At 46.2% G+C, this 17,066-nt stretch overlaps 1 protein-coding gene across 1 annotated transcript in view; it reads right to left on the reverse strand.

Annotated features, from left to right (window-relative positions):
- Window positions 1-257: 257 nt before the first annotated feature.
- Window positions 258-17,066, reverse strand: part of LOC146805386 (zinc finger MYM-type protein 1-like) — a 120,587-nt gene continuing 103,778 nt past the window's right edge. The window contains exon 3 of the mRNA XM_085623796.1: window positions 258-325. Within this exon, the coding sequence (XP_085479922.1) occupies window positions 258-325 (68 nt within the window). The remainder of the gene's footprint in view (window positions 326-17,066) is intronic.

Below are 17,066 nucleotides of genomic sequence, written 5' to 3' on the forward strand. Positions count from 1 at the left end.
ACATAGACCAAGGTCTACTGATTCTGACGGCCTGGAAGATTTCAGACGACAATGGCAAATCCCTGGCATTTCGGCACATGCTTTCCAACTCATATCTGAGTCTTGGGCATCTGGAACAAGGAAAGCATATCAATTGGCTCGGAATAAATGGGTTCGCTGGTGTCTTCAACGACACTACGATCCCGTTTCAACTGATTTAATACACGTGGTTAATTATCTATCTGAACTCTTCACTTCTGGCCTAAGTTATAGAACTGTTAATGTCTATAGATCACCAATAGCTGCAGGTCATTCCTTAGTTGATGGTGTCTCAGTTGGGCAAAACCTTTTAACAAAAAAGATTAAGAGAAGCATGAGAATTCTTAATCCTCCAACTGCAAAATATTCAGCGTTATGGGATGTTAAATTGGTATTACAACTTATTTCTTCTTGGGGAGATAACGCTAACCTCTCTCTCAAATGCATTTCTTATAAACTTACTGTATTACTTTGCTTGGTTTCTTTCAGAAGAACATCAGATGTTAAGGCTTTAGATGTTTCTAACAGGTCTTACCAACCTCGGGCGTTTGTTTTTAACTTAAGAAGGGAACCAAAACTATGTCTTCCTCTATTTTCTACCCTTTCTTTCCTCTTAATGAAAGTCTATGTGTCGTTAATTGTCTCAAAGAGTATAAAAAAAGGACGGTAAGTCTTAGAGGTAATGAATCTCAACTGTTGATTTCTTACAGATCTCCTCATAAGGGAGTTTCTTCTCTCACGCTTGCTAGATGGGTTAAAGAAGTGATGAATGAAAGTGGTGTTGATGTTTCTATTTTTGGTGCGCACTCCATAAGAGGCACTTCTGCTTCTAATGCTTTTATGCTAGGTGGAGGACTACGGGATATCCTTAGAGCAGCTGACTGGTCAAATGAAAACATGTTTAAGAGTTGTTATTTCAGACCAATCAATAATGTGATTGATAATGTACTTGCTTCACTTTGAACTTGCATAATGTTGGACTCCGTGTCGTGCCTTAAAATTTGATTTTTCACAGCCTGGTGGGCAGAAAATCTGGATTATTGGAATGTTACTGAAGTTCTATATTCTCTTCATTGTTACTGCTGAGCTGTGGCAACAAAGGAGAATTTGCATAATCTTGGCCTCTGTGTCCTTAATAAAATCCAGATTTTCTGCCCACCAGGCTGTGAAAAATCTAAATTATCTAAGATATTCATAAAAATAATATATTTGTACTTATAATAAACCTATACTATTTTTTTATATTTTTTCGCGAAGTCGGGTGCATGCATCGTGAGTGTAGAGAACCAGGTCAGCAGAGCTGCTGTAGAGCTAGATAAATCAGGTCAATAGAGCCAGAGAACCAGGTCAGCAGAGCTGCTCTAGAGCCTAAGAAACAGGTCAGCAGAGCTGCTCTAGAACCAGAGACCCAGGTCAGCAGAGCTGCTCTAGAGCCAGAGACCCAGGTCAGCAGAGCTGCTCTAGAGGCCGAGAACCAGGTCAGCAGAGCTGCTTTAGAGGGAGAGAACCAGGTCAGCAGAGCTGCTTTAGAGCCAGAGAACCAGGTCAGCAGAGCTGCTCTAGAGGCAGAGAACCAGGTCAGCAGAGCTGCTTTAGAGGCAGAGAACCAGGTCAGCAGAGCTGCTTTAGAGCCAGAGAACCAGGTCAGCAGAGCTGCTCTAGAGCCAGAGAAACCAGGTCAGCAGAGCTGCTTTAGAGGGAGAGAACCAGGTCAGCAGAGCTGCTTTAGAGCCAGAGAACCAGGTCAGCAGAGCTGCTCTAGAGCCAGAGAACCAGGTCAGCAGAGCTGCTTTAGAGCCATAGAACCAGGTCAGCAGAGCTGCACTAGAGGCAGAGAACCAGGTCAGTAGAGCTGATTTAGAGGGAGAGAACCAGGTCAGCAGGACTTTTGTAGAGCCAGAGAACTAGATCAGCAGTGCTGCTCAGTAGCCTAAGAACTAGGTCAGCAGAGCTGCTCTAGAACCAGAGACCCAGGTCAGCAGAGCTGCTCTAGAGCCAGAGACCCAGGTCAGCAGAGCTGCTCTAGAGGCCGAGAACCAGGTCAGCAGAGCTGCTGTAGAGCCAGAGAAACCAGGTCAGCAGAGCTGCTTTAGAGGGAGAGAACCAGGTCAGCAGAGCTGCTTTAGAGCCAGGGAACCAGGTCAGACGTGCTGCTCTAGAGCTAGAGAACCAGGTCAGCAGAGCTGCTTTAGAGCCAGAGAACCAGGTCAGCAGAGCTGCTCTAGAGCCAGAGAACCAGGTCAGCAGAGCTGCTTTAGAGGCAGAGAACCAGGCCAGCAGAGCTGCTTTAGAGGGAGAGAACCAGGTCAGCGGAGCTGCTTTAGAGCCAGAGAACCAGGTCAGCAGAGCTGCTCTAGAGCCAGAGAACCAGGTCAGCAGAGCTGCTTTAGAGCCATAGAACAAGGTCAGCAGAGCTGCTCTAGAGGCAGAGAACCAGGTCAGTAGAGCTGATTTAGAGGGAGAGAACCAGGTCAGCAGAGCTGCTTTAGAGCCAGAGAACCAGGTCAGCAGAGCTTCTCTAGAGCCAGAGAACCAGGTCAGCAGAGCTGCTTTAGAGCCATAGAACAAGGTCAGTAGAGCTGCTCTAGAGGCAGAGAACCAGGTCAGTAGAGCTGATTTAGAGGGAGAGAACCAGGTCAGCAGAGCTGCTCTAGAGCCAGAGAACCAGGTCAGCAGAGCTGCTTTAGAGCCATAGAACCAGGTCAGCAGACCTGCTCTAGAGGCAGAGAACCAGGTCAGTAGAGCTGATTTAGAGGGAGAGAACCAAGTCAGAAGAGCTGCTCTAGAACCAGAGAACCAAGTCATCAGAGCTGCTTTAGAGCCATAGAACCAGGTCAGCAGAGCTGCTTTAGAGCCAGAGAAACAGATCAGCAGAGCTGCTCTAGAGCCTAAGAACCAGGTCAGCCGAGCTGCTCTAGAGCGAGAGAACCAGGTCAGCAGAGCTGCTGTAGAACCAGAGAAACCAGGTCAGTAGAGCTGCTTTAGAGGGAGAGAACCAGGTCTGCAGAGCTGCTCTAGAGGGAGAGAACCAGGTCAGCAGAAATGCTTTAGAGCCATAGAACCGGGTCAGCATAGCTGCTTTAGAGCCAGAGAATTAGGTCAGCAGAGCTGTTGAAGAGCCAGAGAACCAGATCAGCAGTGCTGCTCAGTAGCCTAAGAACTAGGTCAGCAGAGCTGCTGTAGTGCCTGAGAAACCAAGTCAGGAGAGCTGCTTCAGAGGGAGAGAACCAGGTCAGCAGAGCTGCTTTAGAGCCATAGAACCAGGTCAACAGAGCTGCTTTAGAGCCAGAGAAACAGATCAGCAGAGCTGCTCTAGAGCCTAAGAACCAGGTCAGCAGAGCTGCTCTAGAGCGAGAGAACCAGGTCAGCAGAGCTGCTGTAGAACCAGAGAAACCAGGTCAGTAGAGCTGCTTTAGAGGGAGAGAACCAGGTCTGCAGAGCTGCTCTAGAGGGAGAGAACCAGGTCAGCAGAGTTGCTCTAGAGCCAGAGAACCATGTCAGCAGAAATGCTTTAGAGCCATAGAACTGGGTCAGCATAGCTGCTTTAGAGCCAGAGAATTAGGTCAGCAGAGCTGTTGTAGAGCCAGAGAACCAGATCAGCAGAGCTGCTTTAGAGCCAGAGAACCAGGTCAGCAGAGCTGCTCTAGGGCCCGAGAAACCAGGTCAGCAGAGCTGCTTTAGAGGGAGAGAACCAGGTCAGCAGAGCTGCTTTAGAGCCAGAGAAACCAGGTCAGCAGAGCTGCTTTAGAGGGAGAGAACCAGGTCAGCAGAGCTGCTTTAGAGCCAGAGAACCAGGTCAGCAGAGCTGCTCTAGAGCCAGAGAACCAGGTCAGCAGAGCTGCTTTAGAGCCATAGAACCAGGTCAGCAGAGCTGCACTAGAGGCAGAGAACCAGGTCAGTAGAGCTGATTTAGAGGGAGAGAACCAGGTCAGCAGAGCTGTTGTAGAGCCAGAGAACTAGATCAGCAGTGCTGCTCAGTAGCCTAAGAACTAGGTCAGCAGAGCTGCTCTAGAACCAGAGACCCAGGTCAGCAGAGCTGCTCTAGAGGCCGAGAACCAGGTCAGCAGAGCTGCTGTAAAGCCAGAGAAACCAGGTCAGCAGAGCTGCTTTAGAGGGAGAGAACCAGGTCAGCAGAGCTGCTTTAGAGCCAGGGAACCAGGTCAGACGAGCTGCTCTAGAACCAGAGAACCAGGTCAGCAGAGCTGCTTTAGGGCCAGAGAACCAGGTCAGCAGAGCTGCTCTAGAGGCAGAGAACCAGGCCTGCAGAGCTGCTTTAGAGGGAGAGAACCAGGTCAGCGGAGCTGCTTTAGAGCCAGAGAACCAGGTCAGCAGAGCTGCTCTAGAGCCAGAGAACCAGGTCAGCAGAGCTGCTTTAGAGTCATAGAACAAGGTCAGCAGAGCTGCTCTAGAGGCAGAGAACCAGGTCAGTAGAGCTGATTTAGAGGGAGAGAACCAGGTCAGCAGAGCTGCTCTAGAGCCAGAGAACCAGGTCAGCAGAGCTGCTTTAGAGCCATAGAACCAGGTCAGCAGAGCTGCTCTAGAGGCAGAGAACCAGGTCAGTAGAGCTGATTTAGAGGGAGAGAACCAAGTCAGCAGAGCTGCTCTAGAACAAGAGAACCAAGTCATCAGAGCTGCTTTAGAGCCATAGAACCAGGTCAGCAGAGCTGCTTTAGAGCCAGAGAAACAGATCAGCAGAGCTGCTCTAGAGCCTAAGAACCAGGTCAGCCGAGCTGCTCTAGAGCAAGAGAACCAGGACAGCAGAGCTGCTGTAGAACCAGAGAAACCAGGTCAGTAGAGCTGCTTTAGAGGGAGAGAACCAGGTCTGCAGAGCTGCTCTAGAGGGAGAGAACCAGGTCAGCAGAAATGCTTTAGAGCCATAGAACCGGGTCAGCATAGCTGCTTTAGAGCCAGAGAATTAGGTCAGCAGAGCTGTTGAAGAGCCAGAGAACCAGATCAGCAGTGCTGCTCAGTAGCCTAAGAACTAGGTCAGCAGAGCTGCTCTAGAGCCAGAGAACCAGGTCAGCAGACCTGCTGTAGTGCCTGAGAAACCAAGTCAGGAGAGCTGCTTCAGAGGGAGAGAACCAGGTCAGCAGAGCTGCTTTAGAGCCATAGAACCAGGTCAACAGAGCTGCTTTAGAGCCAGAGAAACATATCAGCAGAGCTGCTCTAGAGCCTAAGAACCAGGTCAGCAGAGCTGCTCTAGAGGGAGAGAACCAGGTCAGCAGAGCTGCTGTAGAACCAGAGAAACCAGGTCAGTAGAGCTGCTTTAGAGGGAGAGAACCAGGTCTGCAGAGCTGCTCTAGAGGAAGAGAACCAGGTCAGCAGAGTTGCTCTAGAGCCAGAGAACCATGTCAGCAGAAATGCTTTAGAGCCATAGAACCGGGTCAGCATAGCTGCTTTAGAGCCAGAGAATTAGGTCAGCAGAGCTGTTGTAGAGCCAGAGAACCAGATCAGCAGTGCTGCTCAGTAGCCTAAGAACTAGGTCAGCAGAGCTGCTCTAGAGCCAGAGAACCAGGTCAGCAGACCTGCTGTAGTGCCAGAGAAACCAAGTCAGGAGAGCTGCTTTAGAGGGAGAGAACCAGGTTAGCAGAGCTGCTTTAGAGCCAGAGAACCAGGTCAGCAGAGCTGCTCTAGCTGACACTGACTGACTGACACTGACTGATTGACACTGACTGACACTGATTGACTGACACTGACACTGACTGACACTGACACTGACTGACACTGACACTGACACTGATTGACTGAAACTGACTGACTGACAATGACTGACACTGACTGACTGGCACTGACTGACACTGACTGACTGACTGACACTGACTGACACTGATTGACTGACACTGACTGACTGATGATACTGATTGGCTGACACTGACTGATACTGATTGATTGACACTGACTGACTGACTGACACTGACTGACTGACACTGACACTGACTGACTGACACTGACTGACTACTCTCTACTACTCTACTACTCACTCTCTGCTACTCTCTGCTACTCTCTCTACTACTGACTCTCTACTACTCACTCTCTACTACTCTCTACTACTCACTCTCTACTACTCTCTCTACTACTCACTCTCTACTACTCTCTATTATTCACTCTCTACTATTCACTCTCTACAACTCTCTATTACTCACTCTACTACTCTCTACTACTCTCTACCACTCACTCTCTACTACTCTACTACTCACTCTCTACTACTTTCTCTCTTCTACTCGCTATCTACTACTCTACTACTCTCTACTACTCACTTTCTACTACTCTCTCTCTACTGCTCTCTACTACTTACTCTTTATTACTCACTCGCCACTACTCTCTACTACTCACTCTCTACTACTCACTCTCTACTTCTCTCTCTCTACTACTCTCTACTATTCACTCTCTACTACTCACTCTGTACTACTCTCTACTACTCATTCTACTACTCTCTACCACTCACTCTCTACTACTCTACTACTCACTCTCTAGTACTCTATCTCTACTACTCACTCTCTACTATTCACTCTACTGCTCACTCTCTACTACTCACTCTCTACTACTCGCTCTCTACTACTCTCTACTACTCACTCTCCACTACTCACTCTCTACTACTCGCTCTCTACTACTCTCTACTACTCACTCTCTATTACTCACTCTCTACTACTCTACTACTCTCTACTACTCTCTCTACTACTCACTCTCTACTATTCTCTACTACTCACTCTACTACTCTCTACTACTCTCTACCACTCACTCTCTACTACTCTACTACTCACTCTCTACTACTCTCTCTCTACTACTCTCTCTCTACTACTCAATGTCTTCTACTCACTCTACTACTCTGTACTACTCACTCTGTACTACTCTCTCTACTACTCTCTCTCTACTACTCACTCTCTACTACTCACTCTCTACTACTCTCTACTGCTCACTCTCCACTACTCACTCTCTAATACTCGCTCTCAACTACTCTCTACTACTCACTCTACTATTCACTCTCTACTACTCTTCTACTCTCTCTTACTCTCTCTCTCTACTTCTCACTCTCTTCTACTCTCTCTTCTACTCACTCTCTACTACTCTCTACTACTCACTCTCTACTACTCACTCTCTACTACTTGCTCTCTACTACTCGCTCTATACTACTCTCTAGTACTCACTCTACTACTCACTCTCTACTACTCTCTACTACTCACTCTACTACTCACTCTCTACTACTCTCTACTACTCACTCACTCTCTACTACTCTCTACCACTACTCTCTACTACTCACTCTCTACAACTCACTCTCTACTACTCTACTACTCTCTACTACTCTCTCTCTACTAATTCTCTACTACTCACTCTCTACTACTCACTCTCTACTACTCTCTCTCTACTACTCTCTACTACTCACTCTCTACTACTCTCTCTCTACTACTCTCTACTACTCACTCTCTACTACTCACTCTACTACTCACTCTACTACTCACTCTCTACTACTCACTCTCTACTACTCTCTACTATTCACTCTCTACTACTAACTCTCTACTACTCTCTACTACTCACTCTCTACTACTCACTCTCTACTACTCTTTACTACTCACTCTCTTTAATACTCTCTACTACTCACTCTACTACTTGCTCTCTGCTACTCTCTACTACTCACTCTCTACCACCCACTCTCTACTACTCTCTACTACTCACTCTCTACTACTCACTCTCTACTACTCACTCTCTACTACTCACTCTACTACTCTCTACTACTCACTCTCTGCTACTCTTTCTACTACTCTCTACTACTCTCTATTACTCTCTCTCTCTACTCTCTATTAATCATCCTCTACTCTCTACCTCTCTACCTCTCTCTACCTCACTCTCTACTACTCTCTACCTCTGTACCTCTACCTCTCTACACTAATAAAAGCAAAGCTAAAAAAACACCTAATTTCAAACAGAATTGCTTTAACTTAAACGAGGGCGAGACCTATTGCATTTTCAATGCTTATTTACTTGGGTTCCATCAAGAAGGCATTCAGATGTGTCACACACTTGCCATGAATTCTGAATGGTAGCACTCTAGTTGCTCATTAGATCACTGTAGTAAAGCTACTGCTCACCAGGGAAGTCTGCTGCTGTTATTGAAAGTGCATGTTTCAGTCTGCGTGTCAGAATTTTTTAATGAAATAGAAGAGGACTGGCAAGAGAGGCTGTGGCAATATATTAGACCATTGTGGGCAGAAGAAAGAGGCAGTGGTAGTACAACCATACATGCCAACAGACCTGATTCAGCCAGGAAACGTCCAATGCTTTTAAGCTCAAATGGGCTTTATTTGATCTGTCTCCTGTCTACAATCTCCTCTTTATCAATGTAACTCAAAGGGGAAAATCAATACCCCAGTTTTTTTTTCAAAAAATCCCTTTTACCAAGTTCAAAATGTTCGCAAGTATGGTACATTGGATCATGGAAGGCAGGGGGAATTGGGGTAGGGACATGGACTTGGATAACAGAGGACAGGAGGGACATGAAGAGGTGCACCAAACTGACCCTGCAGGGCAGGCATCAGGGTTTGCAGCAGCACAATACACCACACAGGGCATGCAGAACGGGAGTGCAGCACAACAATCCATAGAAAGCAATAGGGAGGGGACAGGACCATGCACATGGACAACAGAGAACAGAGGGGAAAGAGGCAATGGTAGCTAGCTGACCATAATGGACAGGAGAGAAAGCTGAAGCATAAAAGACCATAAAGGGCAGGAGGGACGAATCAGGGACATTACAATGGAACAGACAAGCCAGGAGGGAGGGAATAGGGGTCTGCACATGGAAACAGAGGGCTGGGGGCAAGGGGGCAGGGCAGGAGCAGCAAGATGACCAAGGAGGTCAGGCAGGATGGGCACTAGAAGCAAGATACACCATGGAGAGCAACAGTGAGACTATGATGGCATACACACAGACCATGGAGGGAAGGTGGGAGGGGGTCAGGGGCAGCTAGCTGACCACACAGGGAAGGTGGGAGGGGATGTGTCAGCACAGACGACCCTGCATGGCAAGCTGGAGGGTTAGTGGCAGCACAATGGCTATGATGGGCAAGAAGGAGGGTGCAGGGGCATGCACAAAGGACCATAGAGGATAGAAGGGAGGGTCAGGACCTGGGTACAGACAAGAGAATTCAGGGGAAGGGGACTCACAACAAACCACGCGGGGCAGGAAGGAGGAGCAGTTGCAGCACAACAGACCAGGGAGGACAGAAGGGTGTGGCAGTGAAATGGACCATGGAGGACAGGAGGCAGGGGATAGGGACATGGCATGTGGACTAGGGTGGGCGGAATTTGCGAAATTCACTTTCGCAAACTATCGCGAAAATGTTAAAAATCTCCGGAAACACCCAGAAATATCGCGAAGACACAGAAGTTTTTTTCCCGCCCATTCGCGGTATTTTCTTACTTACCCATGCGGTTGCTCACGGGCGCGAGATCTCAATCATCTCATACTCTCATGGTGCCTGATCGCGAGAAGAAAGATGTGATCACGCGAAGAATGACGTGATTGCGCGACAAATGACATTAATGCGGGCGTGAACTGTCGCGAAACAGCGCAAATGGCTACCAACAATCCAACATTTCGTGGAGAAGGCTACGGGATCGGGAAAACTTGTTGGCGAAAGCGGGGATTCAGGTAAGGCGATCGTGCGCACGCGAGAATGTATATTTTTACAGCATGAGCAAGAAAAACATTTCCGGTAAGATGCGGATTGCGGAAATTTTGACATTTTCACGCTCTCCGCGGAACGCGAAAATGTCAAATTATCGCAATTTCCGCGAGCGGAACGGAATTTTAGCCCAGGCCTAATGTGGACAGGCAAGATGGAGTTGGCAGGGACAGGTTACAGTCACCTGACAATGCTAAGCAGGTGGGAGGGGAGTGGCAGCTCAACAGAACACTCAGAGTAGATAGGAGTGGCAGGTCCATGGAACATGGTGGGCAAAAAGGATGGGGCAGGGGCATGCACAAAGACATTGGAGGGCAGGGGGGAAGGAGAACAGGGGCAGCAAGCTAAGCACAGAGGCTAAGCAGGAGGTCAATGATGGGTCATGGAATTGGGCAATAGAGGGCAGGAGGAGTGTACTGGTACGTCATGCTAAATAGAGGGCAGTGGCAGCACATCAGACCATGTATGGCAGGAGGGAGGAGGCTAGTCCATGGATTCAGACAACAGATGATAGGGAGGAGGGGGATGGGGCAGCAAGCTAACTGTTCAGAGAAGGTGGGTATTAGGAACTTTATTGTTTTTAAAACGTGTGTCTGTGCGAACTACTTAAAAAGTATGCAGCATAATCTCACTTTTGTGACTGTGACTCTGGGCTCACTTGGCAGAAACACCCCCTGACCCTCCACCCCCCCAGGGACCCTTAGCGCGTTTGCAGAGTGCTGCAAGGAGGGGACGTGGCCTCCGGCGGGATGCCGGTCTTTTATTTTTAAGTTGGGTAAATAATTCACCTTCAATCCAAAGGGACCCTGGGGGCCAACTAGTTCACCAGGTGCTTCCAGTAAGCGCCACTGTGCAGCGTTGCAGAGAGGTGGTCTAGACCGTGCCCCCTTTTAGATCTCGCTGCAACGCAGCTCTGTGGCGCTTACTGGAGGTACCCAGTGGTCTAGCTGGATCCTAGGGACCCTCAGGATTCAAGGGGACTTAATCTCCCAATTTAAAACGGCCACAGGGTTTGTTTAGACAGTGGGGAAGGGAAGGGACGTGGCCTGAGGTGACGTGTGCAAACACGCCCTGTGGCGCGTTTTAAGAGGTAGTTTTAATCCCCCTGTCCTATTATATACTAGGGGCTTACAGAGGAGGTCATGCTAATCACAGGGGGACCCCAACGCATAGTGTTCCCCAGTGTATGTAGGGGTTTCACTGTATTCTAAGTGTCTTTAAACATAGCACTTGCTCTAGGACTGGTTAGTCAGACTCAGTTACCACCAGTATCCGTCTGAAAAAGTTGAGGGTACAGGATGATTTTGCAGCAACGCTTCTTTCTGCTCTTCTGTTTGTTCTTTCTGCACGTTATCCTTCTCCCTGCACTTTTCCTCATCTTTGAGGACTTCTGTTCCTTCTTTCTGCATTTTTTTTTCTTTCTGTGCATTTTTTCTTCTTTCTTCACATGTCCTATCTCTGTAGGCATAGTTAGAAATTAGCATTTAAAACACCTTTGAAATTCACTGAAAAAAACATAGGTTTCAGGCACGTTATAGTTATGAATTAGCATTTAAAAAACCTTAGAAATTCACAGAAAAAACCATAGGTTTCAGGGGTGTTATAGTTAGCTGGACTTTTCACTCGTACAAAACCATTGAAATTGCCCCGTTATAGTTAGTTCAGCTAACTATAACTCGCGCGCCCGCAATGCACTGCTGATGACGTCACATATTACATCACTCATGACATGGTCAGTGACATCACTCATGACATCACTGATGCCATCTCAAATGACATCACTGATGACATCACTGATGACATCATCCTTGTGATAGAGTGGCAGACCTCTTCTCACCCTAATATAACCTTTGATACACACATTCAAAAATAGAAACTAACATTTTCAAAACAATGGACATACCAATACCAGTTACAACAACCTATTCAGTAATTCTAAGATCCACATACACATCCACTCATTCACCAACAGTCCTATACAGTCACTCATACATGCACTCACTCATCATATGTACTCATACACCTAAACGTCCTGTTACACAACGCCACTCATCCAGAGTTACTCACATACATAGTCACTCATGCTAATAAAGAATCAAACATCCATTTACTTGCATATACAGTTATACACACACCACCACACTTACTTCTACAGAAACTTACACATACTTAGTCTTTTAAACAATCACTTATAGAAACACATACTTATTCATACAGGAACTCTTCAAATCTCTCACTATCACATATACTGACTTATATACACCAATAGTAACATATACTAGTTTAAAACATATGTAGTTGCTCATAAAGACACTATTGAGACAGTCATTCACTCACTAGCATACCCATACACACACTCATGCACCCATACAGTCCTGCACACATGCTATCTTCAACGCATACAAACAGTGAGTCACTCATTCATGCACCTATGCACTACGTAATACCCCTCACCGAACCATACAGACACTCAGACACTCATACTGATACTCAAAAAACCAACTAATAACCTACCTAGACACTCATGTAGCTACTCACCAACCCATGCAGCCACTTATACACAAAGTGAAAGACTGATACAGATATTTACATATTTAAACATTACTCACTAAGCCATGTATTCACTAAGATACACTTAATCAGTCAGTTATACAATCAATTTTTCAAAAACAAATCATCCATTTAGACACTTTTATACCCATTTATTCTTCCATCGACCTTGAGATATACATATATAAAACATATTTAATTTTCAGAAAAACACACATTCACTGGATGATGTCATCAGTGATGTAATTTGAGATGTCATCAGTGATGTCATGAGTGATGTCACTTACCATGTCATGAGTGATGTAATATGTGACGTCATCAGCAGTGCATTGTGGGCGCGCGAGTTATAGTTAGCTGAACTAACTATAACGGGGGAATTTCAATGGTTTTGTATGAGTGAAAAGTCCAGCTAACTATAACGCCCCTGAAACCTATGTTTTTTTTAGTGAAAATATATATATATATATATATATTACCTACTGGCGGTCGCCAGCAGGTAGTTATAGTTAGGACCTATTTTCCATAGGAAATCCGCAACATTCTATTCCCAATAACTTTGACGCCGGTTGACGAATCTTCGCAAAAGTTTCAAAACTTTTGGCCAGCTCCGGTCTACTCCTATCCAGAAAGTCTCGGGGTGATTCATAAAGCGGGGGCTGAGAAAAAAGGGGGGTCCCAAAAGGTGTTTTCCCCATGCAATTTTCCATAGGAACATTTAGTCGCACCTACAGCCCGAACTGCTGAACAGAATTACACCAAATTTGGAGAAAAAGTAGCCCTTGGTTCAGAGTCGTGCCTTTTGGTTAAATGGTGTAAATCTGTTCAGTAATTCCTGGGAAAATCAAAAGTAAAATCACATATATATCTGGGCGGAGCCTAACCACACAGCTCATCGTGAGATCTGATTGGCTGTCAGCACTTCATCCAAGAAGTGTTGGCAGCCATCTTGGGACCAATATACATGATAGCACCTCATTAAAAAGCATTGCAGTCAACAGAAGGTTTTAAGACTTTAGTTACATTATAAATAATTTGTTGATGGTACCATACTCATTTGAGGAATTGTGGTGTGTTCTAAGGTGATTTTACCATGTGAAAAAGCCTTCTGCTGGGATATCATGAATCATGTTTGAAAGAAAACTATTTTCTCATGCTTTTCCCACAGAGGTTTGGAAGGTGATCTATAAGCTAAACTGAGAGCATATTTTCTGTAAATTCACATTATCTTTCTCAGTCATGTGAGAATGAAGTCTGACATTCTCAGTAAAACATGTACATCCAACAAGGGCAGGGACTGTCAGTTGATTCCTTTATGTCCTACTGCAGCTTCCCAGAGTGTTCTAAGGAACAACTAGAGTGCTAACAGTCCTACTTATGACAAACGTATTGCACACCTGAAGCCATCTTGATTAGAATAAAGTGGTAACTCTTAAAACATTTAATTTAAAAAGGAACAACATGAGGGGGTTCATTTTGCCATAGAAAGTATGATTAGTGCTGCAGAAAGAACAATTAGTGCACATTTTGAGTGACTTCTTAAATCCTCTTCTATTTCATTAAAAAATTATGACATGCAGACTGAAACATGCACTTTTAATACCAGCAGCAGACTTCCCTGGTGAGCAGTAGCTTTACTACAGTGATCTAATGAGCAACTAGAATGCTAATATTCTGAATGTATGGCAAATGTGTGACACATCTGAATGCCTTCTTGATGGAATCAAAGTAAAAAACTGAAAGTATTTCCTGCTGAGGAGACTGTTGTAAATGAGGAAATTAGGAAACGTCATAACAAATATGTCTCCCAAGATGGCCACCAGAGACAAAAGAGCCCAAATGTAGCACGAATATCACCCAGATGTAGCCCAAGTATACCTCAATTACAGAATGTCCCAGAGTGTTCTAAAGAACAACTAGAGTGCTAACAGTTTTACTTAGGACAAAAGTATGGCACACATGAAGCCATCTTGATTGGAATAACGTGGTAACACTTAAAACATTTAATTTGCAAAGGAATAAAATGAGGGGGTTCATGTTGCCATAGAAATTATGATTAGTGCTGCAGAAAGAAAAATTAGGACTCATTTTGACTTCTCAAATCCTCTTCTATTTCATTAAAACATTCTGACATGTAGACTGAAACATGCACTTTGAATACGAGCAGCAGACTTCCCTGGTGAGCAGTAGCTTTACTACAGTGATCTAATGAGCAACTAGAGTGCTAACATTCAGAAGTTATTGCAAATGTGTGACATATCTGAATACCTTCTTGATGGAATCAAAGTAAAAAACTGAAAGCATTTCCTACTGAAGAGACTGCAGTAAATGAGGAAATTAGGAAACTTCATAACAAATAAATCTCCCAAGATGGCCACCAGAGACAAAAGAGCCCAAATGTAGCCCAAATATCACCCAGATGCAGCCCAAGTATAGCCCAATGACAGAAGTGTGCAAAACACTTTTTTTGTGTTTATGCAGTTTTATATAGTGCAGACTTGTCAGGTATTGGAGTGCTTTACATGAGGATTGATAACATCACAAAAGAACAAATTCATTTTGGTTGTAGACATGGGGAGATTAAGTGATTTGACTAGAATCACAGAATGTCGAGCTGAAGCAGAAACTCCAACCTGGTTCCCCAGTTGAAAAGTCTGCAGCTATGGAAGCAACACCACATCCTCTCCCCTAAATGCAACATTTAATCAAGTGGTCAACTGGATAAAAAAACATAAAGATAACAAATAATTTAAAAGTGCTTTGTCGCTATTTGAAAACTCAGAAAATATGTCCTCATTTTAGTTTTTTTAGAGCACTAACCATAATTTTGATGCAAATAAGACCCTCTCATATATGTAATTTCTAAAGGTAATGCTCTAGGTATTATAGTTTTGATTACATCAAGATGACGTCAGGCGTTCCACACTTTTGTAATAAATTTTGAATGTTAGCAATCTAGTTGTTCATTAGGATACTGTTGGGAGGCAGAGGCCAGGGGCACGGACTCTGAAAATTGAAGGCAGGTAGGAGGGTGCAGGGGCAACAATTTGACCACACTGGGCAGGCAGGAAGGGCAGTGGCAGCACAACAGACTATGGAGGGCAGTGGAAAGGGGGGCAGGGGCAACAAATCAACAATACAGGACTGGCAAGAGAGGCTGCAGCAATATAATAGACCATTGTGGGCAGAAGGAAGAGGCAGTGGTAGTACAACCATACATGCCAACAGACCCGATTCAGCCAGGAAACGACCAATGTTTTTAAGCTCAAATGGGCTTTATTTGATCTGTCTCCTGTCTACAATCTCCTCTTTTTCAATGTAACTCAAAGGGGAAAATCAATATCCCAGTTTTTTTTCAAAATCTCCCTCTTACCAAGTTCAAAATGTTTGCAAATATGGTACATTGGATCATGGAAGGCAGGAGGAATTGGGGTAGGGACATGGACTCAGATAACAGAGGACAGGAGTGACATGGAGAGGTGCACCAAACTGACCCTACAGGGCAGGCATCAGGGTTTGCAGCAGCACAATACACCACAAAGGGCATGCGGGATGGGAGTTCAGCACAACAATCCATAGAAAGCAATAGGGAGGGGACAGGACCATGCACATGGACAACAGAGAACAAAGGGGAAAGAGGCAATGGTAGCTAGCTGACCATAATGGACAGACTGGAGAGAAAGCGGCAGCATAACAGACCATAAAGGGCAGGAGGGATGGATCAGAGGCATTACAATGTAACAGACAAGACAGGAGGCGGAATAGGGATCTGCACATGGAAACAGAGGGCTGGGGGCAAGGTGTCAGGGCAGGAGCAGCAAGATGACCATGAAGGTCAGGCAGGATGGGCACTAGAAGCAAGACACACCACGGAGAGCAACAGTGAGACTATGATGGCATACACACAGACCATGGAGGGAAGGTGGGAGGGGGTCAGGGGCAGCTAGCTGACCACACAGGGAAGGTGGGAGGGGCCGTGGCAGCACAAAAGACCATGCATGGCAAGTGGGAGGGTTAGTGGCAGCACAATGACTATGATGGGCAAGAAGAAGGGTGCAGGGGCATGCACAAAGGACCATGGAGGATAGAAGGGAGGGTCAGGACCTGGGCACAGACAAGAGAGTTCAGAGGAAGGGGCCTCACAACAGACCACGCGGGGCAGGCAGGAGAAGCAGTTGCAACACAACAGACCAGGAAGGGCAGAAGGGTGTGGCAGTAAAATGGACCATGGAGGACAGGAGGAAGGAGATAGGGGCATGAAATGTGGACAGACGGGGTGGAAGTGGCAGGGACAGGTTACAGTCATCCGACAATGCTAGGCAGGTGGGGGGGAGTGGCAGCTCAACATAACACTCATAGTAGATAAGAGTGGCAGGTCCATGGAACATGGTGGGCAAATAGGATAGAGCAGGGGCATGCACAAAGACATCGGAGGGCAGGGGGAAGGAGAATAGGGGCAGCAAGCTAAGCACAGAGGCTAAGCAGGAGGTCAATGATGGGGCATAGAATTGGGCAATGGAGGGCAGGAGGAGTGGACTGGTACATCATGCTAAATGGAGGGCAGTGGCAGCACATCAGACCATGCATGGCAGGAGGGAGGAGGCTAGTCCATGGATTCAGACAACAGAGGATAGGGAGGAGGTGGATGGGGCAGCAAGCTAACTGTTCAGAGAAGGCGGGAAGGCCTGTGGCAGAACAACGACCACACAGGGCTGTAATAAGGGAGCAGGGACACGGACATGGACAATGGATGGCTAGGAGGAGGGAAGGCAGGAGCTGCTGGCTTGGGTGGGGGCAGCACAATGCCAGGCCCTGCTTCCA

The sequence above is a fragment of the Triturus cristatus genome, chromosome 8 (genome assembly GCF_964204655.1).
Source record: "Triturus cristatus chromosome 8, aTriCri1.1, whole genome shotgun sequence".
Classification (NCBI taxonomy): domain Eukaryota; kingdom Metazoa; phylum Chordata; class Amphibia; order Caudata; family Salamandridae; genus Triturus; species Triturus cristatus.